At 48.8% G+C, this 15,605-nt stretch overlaps 1 protein-coding gene across 1 annotated transcript in view; it reads left to right on the forward strand.

Moving 5' to 3' along the window:
• LOC132404996 (A disintegrin and metalloproteinase with thrombospondin motifs 12-like) overlaps positions 1-15,605 on the forward strand; it is a 626,192-nt gene that overhangs the window by 463,695 nt on the left and 146,892 nt on the right. Inside the window, exon 16 of the mRNA XM_059989657.1 lies at positions 1,366-1,507. Within this exon, the coding sequence (XP_059845640.1) occupies positions 1,366-1,507 (142 nt within the window). The remainder of the gene's footprint in view (positions 1-1,365; positions 1,508-15,605) is intronic.

Genomic DNA, 15,605 nt, shown 5'->3' on the forward strand with positions numbered 1-15,605 from the left:
TATCATCTATATGTGCTAAACATTTATTAATACAGTTTAAAGTTGTGCATAGGGCTTATATGCCTAAGGATAAATTGGCTCTTTTTTATTCCTATATAAATCCTATTTGTGACAGATGTCATTCTGAGATAGCGTCTTTAACTCATATGTTTTGGTCATGACTGCTTTTGAAAAAATATTGGAAAGACATTTTTGATATTATTTCTACGGTATTGAACATTGAATTACAACCTCAACCTATTACTGCAATTTTTGGTTTACCAATGATAGAGTCAATCCATTTATCTTCTGCTGCTTGTTGAATGATTGCATTTCTTACATTAATGGCTAGAAGATCTATTTTGTTGAATTGGAAAGAAATTAATCCCCCTACCGTATTTAATTGGCTTTCTCAAACTATGTTATGTCTAAATTTGGAGAAAATTATAAGTGTTGTATTTGACCCTTCTATTAAATTTGAAAAGACATGGAGACCATTTATTCAATATTTTCATATGATGTAATGAGACCCTGTTCCAAACCTATTCGTTTTTCCAGTTTTGATTATACATATGTTGAGAGGATTGGAGCTGGTGACACTGATGATTTTGTATTTTTTAATAGATATTATAAACAGCCCATTTTTAAAAATTATTTTTTCTCTTTTTTTTCTTTTTTTTCTTTATTAGTTATTAGGTTGTTAGATTAGTTTTTTCTAGCTTAATTTTTTTTTTCTTTTTCTCTTTTTTGTTTTTTTTAATATATGTTATGATATAACCTAGTTTTGCTTTGTTTATATGTTATTTGTATCATTTATGATTTGGGAAGACTTAATTATATTGTAACTATTGCTTGTGTATCCTTTCATGTTTAGTATAAATTTGTAAGTTTGTAATCCCAATATATATTGATAATAATAATAAAAAGATTGAAAAAGAAAAAGAGAATGGAAAGGGGGCAGGGAGAGGGCAATTGTGGTTGGGAAAGGAGGAAATGAGAAGCACCAGAGAAACATTCTGTAATGATCAACAAACCAATTGTTTGGAATCAAATAACCTTACCTGGTATCTCAGCGCTGGGTGTGTCTGCACCTGTGACACGCCCTTCCCCACCCCCCAGAACTCCTTCTCTGCCATCTGATGCACACCCCACCCGCAGTTCTCTGCACTCACCACTCCTAACATCTTTTGCTTCTGCCAGATTTATAGTCTCACTCTCCACTCCTCATTGACTAATACAGTACTGTGCAAAAGTCTTGGGCACCCTATCTATATACATGAGCTCAAAACTTTTTCAAGGTACTGTTCCAAGTGTGCAGGATCTTACAAAGTGGATGTCTGGTTTTTCATTGCAACTTATGACTAACACTAAAATGGTAAATTGCAGCTACTGTTCCAAGAAACGAACCCTGGAATCCGATATGAGTACACAATCAAGAAACATACAGAGGAAGAGAACACCATTAGTCAGCCAGAGTTCTTCTGGAAATATGGAGCTTGGACAGCATGCAGCGCCCCTTGTGGACAAGGTAACACACTGACAAGTACGAGGGGCAGAATTTTGGTGATTGGTGGAAAGTATAGGGGGGATATCAGAGGTATGTTTTTTACATAGTAAGTGGTGGGTATGTATAACACCTGCCAGGGATGGCAGTAAAGGTAGATACTGTAGGGACATTCAAGAAACTATTAGATAGGCACATTAATGAAAGAAAAATGGAGGACTATCTGGGAGGGAATTGGCCACTGAGTGTATATCTCCACAATGCAGTGTCTGGGTGATTTATCCTGTGCTGGTGAGGGGTGGGGGCGCTTGTGGACCTGGGAATTGTCACTCTACAAATTATTGAGACAAAGTTTCATCCGTTATACATCCTGTGTCTCAGAGAACCTAAACCAAACCTTTCACTTTTATCACTTTAATTCAGTCCACGACAGTGGTGATGTCATCAGCAAACTTGGTGATGTATATTTACCTTGATAATAAAATTTACTCTGAACTTTAAACTTTATCTGAATCCCAGACTTAGTCAGTTTGGAGCATCCTGTTTTTAAGAACCAACAAAATAAGAAAGGAACCGGCCATATGCCCCATCCCATGTCTGCTCCAGTATACAATAATATAATAATTTGATCTTTCACATTTGCTCAATTTTCCTGTCCAATCCCTTCACGTTTGAAGCCCCTGGAGGATACCTCAACCTTAACTGTATTGTTATTTATTCAGAGTCCTCTGAGAGAAGAAATTCTTCCTCTTCATAACCTTGGATTATCTCAGGCCATCTCAACCCTTCTAGTCCGTGCTGAACGTTTACTCTCACCTAGTCCCACTGGCACTCAGCCCATAACCCTCCATTCCTTTCCTGTCCATATACCTATCCAATTTTACTTTAAATGACAATATCGAACCTGCCTCTACCACTTCTACTGGAAGCTCGTTCCACACAGCTACCACTCTCTAAGTTCCCCTCATGTTACCCCTAAGTTTTTGCCCCCAGTCAACTCATGTCCTTTTGTTTGAATCTCCAAAACAAAAAGAATCATGAATTATGAATCAATTTTTATTATTAATTATTTTATATATTACAGATCAGTGAATAATTCTATCAAATGGTTCTGTAAGCATGTTTTGAGTGCAATTAAAATAGTGATTGAAATGTGATATTATCATTAATTCTCACTGGGTCTAAATACAGGAAATTACTTCATATGACTATTGTGTTGTCTTTATGACAGTTATTTAGTTTATAATATTTTCACTTAGTAATTCATTTGTTAGTATTTTCTAGTTAGAATTAGAAGTGTTTAAAGTATATTCATTGCCTGTAAAAAATATCGGCACGCGATGAGGTCTCCGGTTTCGCCGCGTCTTGTGGGAAAGTACCGGTTTGAGATCAACGCGAGGGTGGGGGGCTCACCACAAGGCAGAACTGAGCAGAAGTTGTTTTGCAAGCATTAGAAATCACAGTGAGAGCAACGCTGTAAGTTAATAGATAATCGATATATTGAACTAAGATGTTAACGCCGATCCTGTTAAAAGTAACGACGATCGATAATGTTTATGTTTTCGTTAGTTAAAGAGTTGCGGATAGTTTGCATTGAAGTGTATTTAAAGTAGTCAATGGCGTAGGTAAACTCTGCCTGTATACTGCACCTTAATGTAATGTAGTTATAGTCACTTTTACAAGTATTTACAATGGAAATGTGATATTAAGAAAGGAACAAATACTGTATCAATCTTGTACTGTTTTATCAACAGTTTTCACCATATGTTAATGTGAAGAGTGAACAGTAAATGGTTAATCTTACTGCGACCTGGTTTTCATTGACTGTGGTTTACCTCGGCGTTTAATTCGGCGTTTCCATTACACCCGAGCGAGAACGTTACAGTGAAAAAGCGGCATTATCAGGTGTTTCAAGTGCTGCAATGTCATCTCGATCCAGCATCTAGTCGATGCCACCCAGCGACAAGGGCAGTAGAGCGACATCAAGTAAGTCCACCCATGCAAGGGCCAAGGCAGAAGCCGCCAGGGTGCGACTGCGTTACGCCAGACAAGAAGCAGATTTGAAAATGGAACAGGCTGCCAGAGAAGCCAGAATCCAGAAGGAAAAGGCTGCCAGAGAAGCCGAAACCCAGTTGGAAATGGCAAAGATATCGACAAAGTTGCAAGTGCTGCAGCTAGAAAGAGAAGAAGAAGCTGCCAAGGTAGAAGCAGAGTACATAGAAGAAGCTGAAGGAATGCATGATCTGACCGAAGTAAGATCTACTTCAGAAAGGACCAGGTTGGAATGCACAATCGAATATGTCTGATCCCAAATAGACAGTCAGGCTCGTCCTTCCTCTCCATACGTATTCGATAACATCCCAAGCCATGAGGAACCTCAGAGAGGCCCGATTGCATCACATCCATACGAGGAAGACAATTTACCCTCGCAACTCCGTGATGAAGTCGAGAATGAAAGAGCTGACAACCAATACTTCTCGACACCAAACTTACAAGATTTGGTGAGAAGAGATGCAGAGGTCGAATTCAGGACGGCAAATTCCATAAGAAATGTACGCCCTCAGTCATATATGCACCAACGTATTTCTCCAGCCCGCATGCCGCTTACAGTTGATCCCACGATGCAGTATTTAGCACGACGGGATCTCGTCACTTCGGGACTGTACCGGTTTGACGATAAACCTGAAAATTACCGTGCATGGTACTCCACATTCACCAACGCTATCGACGGAGTCCAGCTCAGAGCAACCCAAGAGTTGGACCTTATGGCGAAATGGCTGGGAAAAGAATCACGCGAACAGGTGAGACGCATACGTTCAGTGTACATCAACAAACCCGAACTAGCCTTAAGCAAAGCGAGGGAGAGACTTCGGGAGGGCTATGGGGCCCCCGAAATTATTGAAGCGGCGCTATATCGACATCTGGAAAACTTTCCTAAGGAGTCAGCCAAAGATCACATTAAGTTAAGAGAATTCGGAGATTTACTCATGGAGATCCAAGGCGCCAAAGAAGATGGCTACTCAGCTGGTCTAGTATACCTAGATACTCCATCCGGGATGAGACAAGTCGTGGACAAACTTCCATTGGGCTGCAGGACAGGTGGCTGTCTGTTGCTTTAGATTACAAGGAAGAGCACGATGATCGATTTCCTCCCTTTGAGCTCCTCACTAGGTTTGTGTGCAGGGAGGCGAAGAAGCGAAACGACTCTAGCCTCGTGGGTCCAGGAAGCAGTACGATTTACACCAAGCCAGGTAGATTCTCTTCGAATGTTTTCAACATTGATAAACCCGTCTCAGTGCTCAAGACTGAAGCCCTTACAACTAACAACGACCCTAGCAAGTATTGTCCACTGCATAACAAACCTCAACCCCTCAAAGTTTGCAGAATGTTTAGGGAAAAACCCCTTGCAGAGAGGACGGCCATTCTCAAGGAGAAAAGAATATGTTTTAGATGCTGTTCCTCAACCTCTCACCTCGCCAGAGAGTGTACGATCGCCGTGAAGTGTCCGGAATGTGATAGCACGGATCACATCGGGGCCATGCATCCCAGCCTGTCACTGCAAACCGACGACACTCCTTCACCCCCACAACAGGACAGCGGGGAGGGAGAGGCTCACTCTAGGTCAACAGTTGTCAGCACGAACTGTACAGAAGTTTGCGGTCAAGCTCAGTCAAGCCGTTCTTGTTCCAAGATCTGCCTCACTAAGGTGTACCCTAAAGGAGCCAAAGACAAGGCCATCAAAGCCTATGTGATTCTGGATGATCAGAGCAATCGCTCACTAGTCAGTCCGGAGTTCTTTAGATTGTTCAACATTGAGAGCGAGCAGTTCCCATACTACCTTAGAACTTGCTCAGGCAACATGGAAACCCAAGGAAGGAAAGCAGAAGGCATCCAGATCGAGTCCCTGGATGGTAAAGTCATCATCTGTCTCCCTCCGCTCTTAGAGTGCGATGGAATCATGAATAACCGCACTGAGATCCCGACACCAAGTGCGGCGCTACACCAGCCACATCTCCACCACATCGCCAAACACATCCCAGAACTGGATCCAAAAGCAGAAATACTCCTGCTATTAGGAAGAGATGTTATCCGGGTACACAAGGTTAGGCAGCAGGTCAATGGACCACTTGACGCCCCCTTCGCGCAACGTCTGGATCTGGGTTGGGTGGTGATAGGAGAGGTGTGTCTCGGTGACGTACACAAACCGACGGTTAACACACTCAAGACCAATGTGCTAGAGAGTGGCAGCCATTCAATTTTTCAACCCTGCACAAGTTCCATGTGTATCAAGGAAGCACAACAAGGCGTTAACAAGCGCGAGGTAACCGACGAGTCGCTGGGCCAGTCAGTCTTCGCTCAAACGGAGCATGATAATAAACTTGCTCCATCAGCTCAAGAAGTCTTCTTCTTAAAAATGATGGACACCAAAGTCTTCAGGGATGAAGCAAATAATTGGGTCGCCCAACTACCCTTCATAGAACCACGCCAGCGCTTGCCAAATAACAAAGAGGAAGCGGTCAAGCGGTTCACGTCCTTACAAAAAACCCTGAACAGGAAACCCGAGATGCAACATCAATACATAGCATTTATGGGAAAGATCCTCGCTAACGGACATGCCGAAGTAGCACCACCACTGCCGGAAGGCGGGGAGTGCTGGTACCTCCCAACATTTGGAGTTTACCACCCACAAAAACCCAATCAGATCAGGGTGGTCTTCGACTCCACTGCCCAGTGTTCTGGCATCTCCCTAAATGACGTGCTTCTCACAGGCCCCGACCTTAACAATACCCTACTTGGGGTCCTGCTGCGCTTCCGGAAGGAGAAGGTCGCAATCTTAGCGGACATCCAGCAGATGTTCCATTGCTTCTTAGTACAGGAAGACTATCGTGATTTCCTCCGTTTCTTATGGTATAAGGACAACGACATCAACAAAGAAGTTATCGAGTACCGGATGAAAGTCCACGTTTTCGGCAATAGTCCGTCACCTGCCGTGGCCATCTATGGGCTGCGAAGAGCCATCAGAGAGGGTGCACAGGAGCACGGTGACGACACCATTAAGTTTGTAGAAAGGCACTTCTACGTCGACAACGGCTTGATATCACTACAGACAGAAGACGAAGCAATCGATCTGCTCCGACGTACACAAGCCTCACTCGCGGAGTCAAACCTCCACTTGCATAAGTTTGCATCAAACCGTCAGGCAGTAATGGAGGCTTTTCCACACGATGACTGTGCTCCAGCAATCAAAGACCTAGATTTAGATGGAGAAACCATACCTACACAAAGGAGCTTGGGTCTCCTCTGGGAGATAACGACCGACTCATTCACATTCTCCGTGCCGACCGTGATCAAACCATTTACCCGCCGTGGAGTTCTCTCCACTGTCAACAGTGTTTTCAATCCTTTGGGTCTACTGGCACCAGTTACGATTCAAGGAAGAGCCCTTCTCAGAGAACTTACATCTAAGCTCTCTGACTGGGATACTCCCCTACCTGAAGACAAGCTAAGCAACTGGGAGGCTTGGAGAGATTCACTCCCAGATTTAAAACAGCTTCATATCCAACGTAGGTACACTGCAACCTCACTCACTGAGGCAGGCGCACACAGAATTGTGTGTTTTTTCGGATGCGTCCACCAAGGCCATCGGTGCTGTGGCTTACTTGAAAGTAGTCGGAAAGGACAGCCAAGTCGAAGTGGGATTTGTAACTGGTAAGGCGAAGCTCGCTCCTCCGTCCGAGCCGACGATTCCAAGGCTTGAACTGTGCGCAGCCGTCCTGGCCATGGAAATGGCGGATCTTATCCAGGACGAGCTGGACCTAGAGTTCGACGATATCAAGTTCTACACAGACAGCAAAGTCGTGCTTGGTTATATTTACAATGAATCAAAACGCTTCTACGTGTACGTTCATAATAGAGTTCAATGCATCCGCCTGTCATCAAAGCCCAAACAATGGCATTATGTACGTACCGAGGATAACCCTGCAGACCATGCATCAAGATCCTTACCTGCATCCCGTCTGGCTCAGACAACCTGGCTTACCGGACCCCCCTTTCTGCATCAGCCACCATTGGAAAGGACTCAAATGAACGAGACATTTGAACTGATCGAACCCGAGAGAGACTCGGAAATTCGGCCGCAAATACAAACAGGAGCCACCTACCTCGAAGAATCGATACGTACCAACGAACGCTTTCGGCGGTTCTCCACTTTGAATTCTTTAGTGAGAGGACTTGCGTTCCTCATTCATATGGCCAGATCACACAAACATTCATCCCGAAACAGTAAATGTAGGGGATGGCACAAATGTACTTTGCCTCGCACCTCGGACGAATTGGCCCAGGCAAAGGACGTCATCTTCAAAACAACGCAAAGAGCGGCTTTCGCAAGGGAGTTTTCAGCTCTCCAAGTCAACAAACCAATACCAAAGGACAGCCCTTTGAAGAAATTCAGCCGGATCCTGAAGAACGATATCATCTACATTGGAGGCCGGTTAATACACTGCCAACTTCCGGCCGCAGAAAAGAGTCCAGTACTCCTGCCCAAAGACAGCCATGTATCCTTACTGCTCGCTCGCCATTATCATGAACAGATAAAGCATCAGGGCCGTCACCTTACCGAAGGAGCAATAAGAGCAGCGGGACTGTGGATCTTGGGAGGTAAAACACTGGTCAATTCGGTACTTCATAAATGTGTAACCTGCAGGAAACTACGAGGCAGATTAGAAGTTCAACGCATGGCGGACCTCCCACCTGAGCGCCTTGAAGCCTGCCCTCCCTTTACATATGTGGGGCTCGACGTATTCGGCCCCTGGTCTATCACTACGAGACGCACCAGAGGAGGACAAGCAGAGAGCAAGCGGTGGGCCATCATGTTTAGCTGCATGAGTTCAAGAGCGGTACACATTGAGGTCATCGAATCTTTGGATACATCCAGCTGCATCAACGCTCTCAGGCAGTTCTTTGCGATAAGAGGCCCTGCAAAACAGTTAAGATCTGATTGCGGTACAAACGTTGTAGGAACATCAAAGGAGCTGGGGATGGACAAAGCAGTGCAAAGGTACCTCAGTCAGCAGGGATGCAACTGGGATTTCAACACACCACATGCCTCCCACATGGGAGGCGCATGGGAGTGGATGATTGGTATCGCCAGAAGAATTCTTGATTCAATGTTTCTGCAGCAATGCACCCGACTGACCCACGAGGTGCTGTGCACCCTAATGGCAGAGGTCACAGCCATTATAAACGCACGACCACTCCTACCTGTGTCTTCTGACCCAGAAAACCCCTTCATACTTTCGCCATCAGTGCTCCTTACGCAGAAGGCAGGAGCTCCCCCTTCACCAGGAGACTTTTCAGACAAGGATTTGTACACAAAGCAATGGAGACAAGTCCAAGCTCTGGCAAATCGATTCTGGTCTCGCTGGAGACAGGAATATCTACCTTTGTTGCAACACAGACAAAAGTGGACAGAACCCCGCAGGAATCTTCAAGTTGGAGACTTAGTCCTGCTCAGGGACAAGCAAATCGCCCGCAACAGCTGGTCAATGGCCAGAATCACTGCTACATTCCCTAGTGGGGATGGACATGTCAGGAAGATCGAATTGAAGACCACCGACCAAGGCGATGTGAAAATTTACCAAAGGCCAGTTACAGAAGTTATTCTACTTCTACCTAATGACTGATTAAGAGACTAAGTTTTGCACCCTGTTCATTGTGACCTTACGAAGGTCAGGCGGGGAGTGTGTTGTCTTTATGACAGTTATTTAGTTTATAATATTTTCGCTAAGTAATTCATTTGTTAGTATTTTCTAGTTAGAATTAGAAGTGTTTAAAGTATATTCATTGCCTGTAAAAAATATCGGCACGCGATGACGTCTCCGGTTTCACCGCATCTTGTGGGACAAATACCGGTTTGAGATCAACGCGAGGGTGGGGGGCTCACCACAAGGCAGACCCGAGCAGAAGTTGTTTTGCAAGCATTAGAAATCACAGTGAGAGCAACGCTGTAAGTTAATAGATAATCGGTATATTGAACTAAGATGTTAACGCCGATCCTGTTAAAAGTAACGACGGTCGATAATGTTTATGTTTTTGTTAGTTAAAGAGTTGCGGATAGTTTGCATTGAAGTGTATTTAAAGTAGTCAATGGCGTAGGTAAACTCTGCCTGTATACTGTGAAGAGTGAACAGTAAATGGTTAATCTTACTGCGACCTGGTTTTCATTGACTGTGGTTTATCTTGGCATTTATTTCGGCGTTATCGGTTACACCCGAACGAGAACGTTACAACTATCATGTGACTACATTGACAAAACAGCATAGGATCTTATGGATGGAAGTAGCCGTTCCATCATTCAGGGCTAATCTGACCTGCAGCTTCATTTAACAATCTTTGTTATGTGACTATTGATGTCAACAAAAATCTATTGTTCTCAGTCTTGCAAATCCTCCTATATTCAGAGAGGCTTTTTCTAGATATCCATGTGAGTGAAAGATATCCACACCTACCTTCCTTTCACCTGGTTTTACCTACCGCCTGCAGCTTGTACTTCTTCCCCTTCCCCCACCTTCTCACTCTGGCTTCTCCCTCCTTCCTTTTCCATTCTGATGAAGGGTCTCAGCCCAAAATGCCAGCTGTTTACTCCTCTCTATAGATGCTGCCTGACCTGCTGTGTTCCTTGGATATTTTGTGATAGAGCATCTGAGGAATCTCTGGTGTTTATGATATCCTATTATTTCACTGCCCCAACTCAATTAGCACGATACCCTCTTGCTCTGAATTCCCCCGCTGCATGATATAATGTCCAATGACTCAATCAAATCACTTCAGCAGCATCCATGGTGACAGGTGATTGCTCTGAAATTTTAACTCCCTCTTCTTCACTGGTGTTGCCTGACATGCTGTGTATTTTCAACATTGTATATCTTACCTACATTTTCAGCATCCATCATAACTTGCTTCGGCAAATAATTTTAACACCTTTATTTTGTTTTACCCTTTTAATCTTTTTGAACTGAAGGGAAATCAAATCAATTTCTGTAACCTAACTCATGATTTAATCCTTTAAATATGATAGGAATCAAATAATTCTGTAAAATCTCACCCCCAAGCACTGCTACACTGGGGTCTGAACAAATCTCTAACCGAGAGGTCATTTGTACACATTTGATTTCCATTCTTGAAAGAATAGCCGTTCTATTTGATTTCCTTGTAATTCTTTATAGATGAACAAGTGCTTTTAGTGATTTCCATACAAGAATATGTAATCCATTTCTCCTTTCCACCTCCTGTCCTCATAGCAATAAAAATATATCGTCTATTTTCAGAATCAAAGTGAATAATTTCAAATTTCCCCCCTAAGAAATATGTCCATAGATACCTCTGCTTAGTTTGTCAAAGTCCCTCTGTAACTTTTGTTACCTAACTGTGTTTGTCATCATTCAAATTTTATATTTTTCATCATTTCAGTGGATTTTATTGACCCTTAGTTGTCAAGATTTATTTTCATTTTTATAGATTTGTATATGAAGCAAAACTTACATTTACAAAACAGCATTTACATAAAAATGATAGAGCATTATTACCTATCAAATGAATCAATAAATAATATAATTCTTGCTTTAAATTAGTGGTCGCCAACCCGTCGATCTTTGAGACTTTCCCAGTAGATCCCGAAAAAAAAAGAAAAAGAAATACACAAATACCGTTGAGAGATTGTTTCTAGGTTGTGGGGTTTTAGTTCCGTTCTTTCTGCCCAGTGCGCATGCGTGTAGCTCCCCCGCACTACACAGAGTACTTCAGTGGTCCCTAACCACCGGGCCGCGAGGAAACGATATGAGTCAGCTGCACCTTTCCTCAGTCCCTGTCACGGCATCTGTTGAACTTGAACCCACGTGAGGTCATCAATCGCCTAAACGCACGGCCGGCTAGAACCGCTGATGCTACTAGCCCGGAGCGCGGCTGGCGGGAAGTGCCATTGCTACTGGCCCGGAGCGCGGCTGGCGGGAAGTGCCATTGCTACTGGCCCGGAGCGCGGCTGGCGGGAAGTGCCATTGCTACTGGCCCGGAGCGCGGCTGGCGGGAAGTGCCATTGCTACTGGCCCGGAGCGTGGCCAGTGGGAAGTGCCATTGCTACTGGCCCGGAGCACGGCTGACAGAGAGTGCCGATGCTACCGGCTCAGAGCGCGGCCGGCGGGAAGTGCCATTGCTACTGGCCCAGAGCACGGCTGGTGAAGAGTGCCGATGCTACTGGCCCAGAGCACGGCCGGCGGGAAGTGCCGATGCTACTGGCCCAGAGCACGGCCGGCGGGAAGTGCCGATGCTACTGGCCTGGAGCGTGGTCAGCGGGAAGTGTCGATGCTACTGGCCTGGAGCGTGGTCAGCGGGAAGTGTCGATGCTACTGGCCCAGAGCACGGCCGGCGGGAAGTGCCGATGCTACTGGCCTGGAGCGTGGTCAGCGGGAAGTGTCGATGCTACTGGCCTGGAGCGTGGTCAGCGGGAAGTGTCGATGCTACTGGCCCAGAGCACGGCCGGCGGGAAGTGCCGATGCTACTGGCCTGGAGCGTGGTCAGCGGGAAGTGTCGATGCTACTGGCCTGGAGCGTGGTCAGCGGGAAGTGTCGATGCTACTGGCCTGGAGCGTGGTCAGCGGGAAGTGCCGATGCTACTGGCCTGGAGCGTGGTCAGCGGGAAGTGCCAATGCTACTGGCCTGGAGCGTGGTCAGCGGGAAGTGCCGATGCTACTGGCCCAGAGCGTGGCCAGCGGGAAGTGCCGATGCTACTGGCCTGGAGCGTGGTCAGCGGGAAGTGCCGATGCTACTGGCCTGGAGCGTGGTCAGTGGGAAGTACCGATGCTACTGGCCTGGAGCGTGGTCAGCGGGAAGTGTCGATGCTACTGGCCCGGAGCGTGGTCAGCGGGAAGTGTCGATGCTACTGGCCTGGAGCATGGTCAGCGGGAAGTGCCAATGCTACTGGCCTGGAGCGTGGCCAGCAGGAAGTGCCGATGCTACTGGCCTGGAGCGTGGCCAGTGGGAAGTACCGATGCTACTGGCCCGGAGCGTGGTCAGCGGGAAGTGCCAATGCTACTGGCCTGGAGCGTGGCCAGCAGGAAGTGCCAATGCTACTGGCCTGGAGCGTGGCCAGTGGGAAGTACCGATGCTACTGGCCCGGAGCGTGGCCAGTGGGAAGTACCGATGCTACTGGCCCGGAGCGTGGCCAGTGGGAAGTGCCAATGCTACTGGCCTGGAGCGTGGCCAGCAGGAAGTGCCGATGCTACTGGCCTGGAGCGTGGTCAGCGGGAAGTACCGATGCTACTGGCCTGGAGCGTGGCCAGTGGGAAGTACCGATGCTACTGGCCCGGAGCGTGGCCAGTGGGAAGTACCGATGCTACTGGCCCGGAGCGTGGTCAGCGGGAAGTACCGATGCTACTGGCCTGGAGCGTGGTCAGCAGGAAGTGTCGATGCTACTGGCCTGGAGCGTGGTCAGCGGGAAGTGTCGATGCTACTGGCCTGGAGCGTGGTCAGTGGGAAGTACCGATGCTACTGGCCCGGAGCGTGGTCAGCGGGAAGTACCGATGCTACTGGCCTGGAGCGTGGTCAGCAGGAAGTGTCATTGGTACTGACCCTGAGCGCGGCCGGCAGAAAGTATCGCTGATACTGGCCCGCAGCGCGGTCGGTGGGGAAGTGCCGATGCTACTGGCCTGGAGCGTGGTCAGCGGGAAGTGCTGATGCTACTGGCCTGGAGCGTGGTCAGCGGGAAGTGCCGATGCTACTGGCCCAGAGCACGGCCAGCGGGAAGTACTGATGCTACTGGCCCGGAGCGTGGCCAGTGGGAAGTGCCATTGCTACTGGCCCGGAGCACGGCTGACAGAGAGTGCCGATGCTACTGGCCCAGAGCGCGGCCGGCGGGAAGTGCCATTGCTACTGGCCCAGAGCACGGCTGACAGAGAGTGCCGATGCTACTGGCCCAGAGCACGGCCGGCGGGAAGTGCCGATGCTACTGGCCTGGAGCATGGTCAGCGGGAAGTGCTGATGCTACTGGCCCAGAGCGTGGCCAGCGGGAAGTACCGATGCTACTGGCCTGGAGCGTGGTCAGCGGGAAGTGTCGATGCTACTGGCCCGGAGCGTGGTCAGCGGGAAGTGTCGATGCTACTGGCCCGGAGCGTGGTCAGCGGGAAGTGTCGATGCTACTGGCCCGGAGCGTGGTCAGCGGGAAGTGTCGATGCTACTGGCCTGGAGCATGGTCAGCGGGAAGTGCCAATGCTACTGGCCTGGAGCGTGGCCAGCAGGAAGTGCCGATGCTACTGGCCCGGAGCGTGGTCAGCGGGAAGTGTCGATGCTACTGGCCTGGAGCACGGCCGGCGGGAAGTGCCATTGCTACTGGCCCGGAGCACGGCTGACAGAGAGTGCCGATGCTACTGGCCCAGAGCACGGCCGGCGGGAAGTGCCGATGCTACTGGCCTGGAGCGTGGCCAGCGGGAAGTGCCAATGCTACCGGCTCAGAGCGCGGCCGGCGGGAAGTGCCGATGCTACTGGCCTGGAGCGTGGCCAGCGGGAAGTGTCGATGCTACTGGCCCAGAGCGTGGCCAGCGGGAAGTGCCGATGCTACTGGCCTGGAGCGTGGTCAGCGGGAAGTGCCAATGCTACTGGCCTGGAGCGTGGTCAGTGGGAAGTACCGATGCTACTGGCCTGGAGCATGGTCAGCGGGAAGTGCTGATGCTACTGGCCCAGAGCGTGGCCAGCGGGAAGTACCGATGCTACTGGCCTGGAGCGTGGTCAGCGGGAAGTGTCGATGCTACTGGCCCGGAGCGTGGTCAGCGGGAAGTGTCGATGCTACTGGCCTGGAGCATGGTCAGCGGGAAGTGTCGATGCTACTGGCCCGGAGCGTGGTCAGCGGGAAGTGTCGATGCTACTGGCCTGGAGCATGGTCAGCGGGAAGTGCCAATGCTACTGGCCTGGAGCGTGGCCAGCAGGAAGTGCCGATGCTACTGGCCTGGAGCGTGGCCAGTGGGAAGTACCGATGCTACTGGCCCGGAGCATGGTCAGCGGGAAGTGCCAATGCTACTGGCCTGGAGCGTGGCCAGCAGGAAGTGCCGATGCTACTGGCCTGGAGCGTGGCCAGTGGGAAGTACCGATGCTACTGGCCCGGAGCGTGGTCAGCGGGAAGTACCGATGCTACTGGCCTGGAGCGTGGCCAGCAGGAAGTGCCGATGCTACTGGCCTGGAGCGTGGTCAGCGGGAAGTACCGATGCTACTGGCCTGGAGCGTGGCCAGTGGGAAGTACCGATGCTACTGGCCCGGAGCGTGGCCAGTGGGAAGTACCGATGCTACTGGCCCGGAGCGTGGTCAGCGGGAAGTACCGATGCTACTGGCCTGGAGCGTGGTCAGCAGGAAGTGTCATTGGTACTGACCCTGAGCGCGGCCGGCAGAAAGTATCGCTGATACTGGCCCGCAGCGCGGTCGGTGGGGAAGTGCCAATGCTACTGGTCCAGACTGCAGCCGGCAGGAAGTGCCATTGCTACTGGCCTGGAGCGCGGACAGATGGGCACCGCTTCTGAACCTGTTTAGCGCACTGAATGTTCATGGGGAACACGGTGCTAAAGTATTCACAGACCTAACTCGGGCTCAAGGTTTCATAAGTATCAGAGCAGCTACCTCGCTGCGATCTGCTGAAGCAAACTTTTGTCGGCTGATAGATCCTACAAGGGGGGTGGGCACGTCCTGTTGCTCTCCTCGCTCGGTCGGTTGCTCTCCAGACTGCAACTACCATGGCCCCGGTACGGGGACCTCCAGCCCTGACCTTGTCCTCTCACCCCACCCACGACCAGCTGCACCTGGCCAGCACCCTGCACTTAAAGACAAACCCACTAAGTTTTTTCAGCAGAAAAAAAGTGAGCAGCGCGGGACAGCAGCGAGGTGCCAAGAGCCATGAAAACTAATTTGCAGAATAGACTGGACATAAGGAACCTGCTTCGAGTATCGCTGCATTCCAGTCGTGTTTAACATCCCCCTGTCAGCTGGTCTGCAAGAATATTGTCAATATTAAACCAGTTCACGGTGAAAAAAAGGTTGGGTACCCCTGGTGTTTATGCATTATTTCTACTTCCGGGTCGTGGGGTTTTACT

This window comes from Hypanus sabinus, chromosome 14, assembly GCF_030144855.1.
Source record: "Hypanus sabinus isolate sHypSab1 chromosome 14, sHypSab1.hap1, whole genome shotgun sequence".
Lineage (NCBI taxonomy): Eukaryota > Metazoa > Chordata > Chondrichthyes > Myliobatiformes > Dasyatidae > Hypanus > Hypanus sabinus.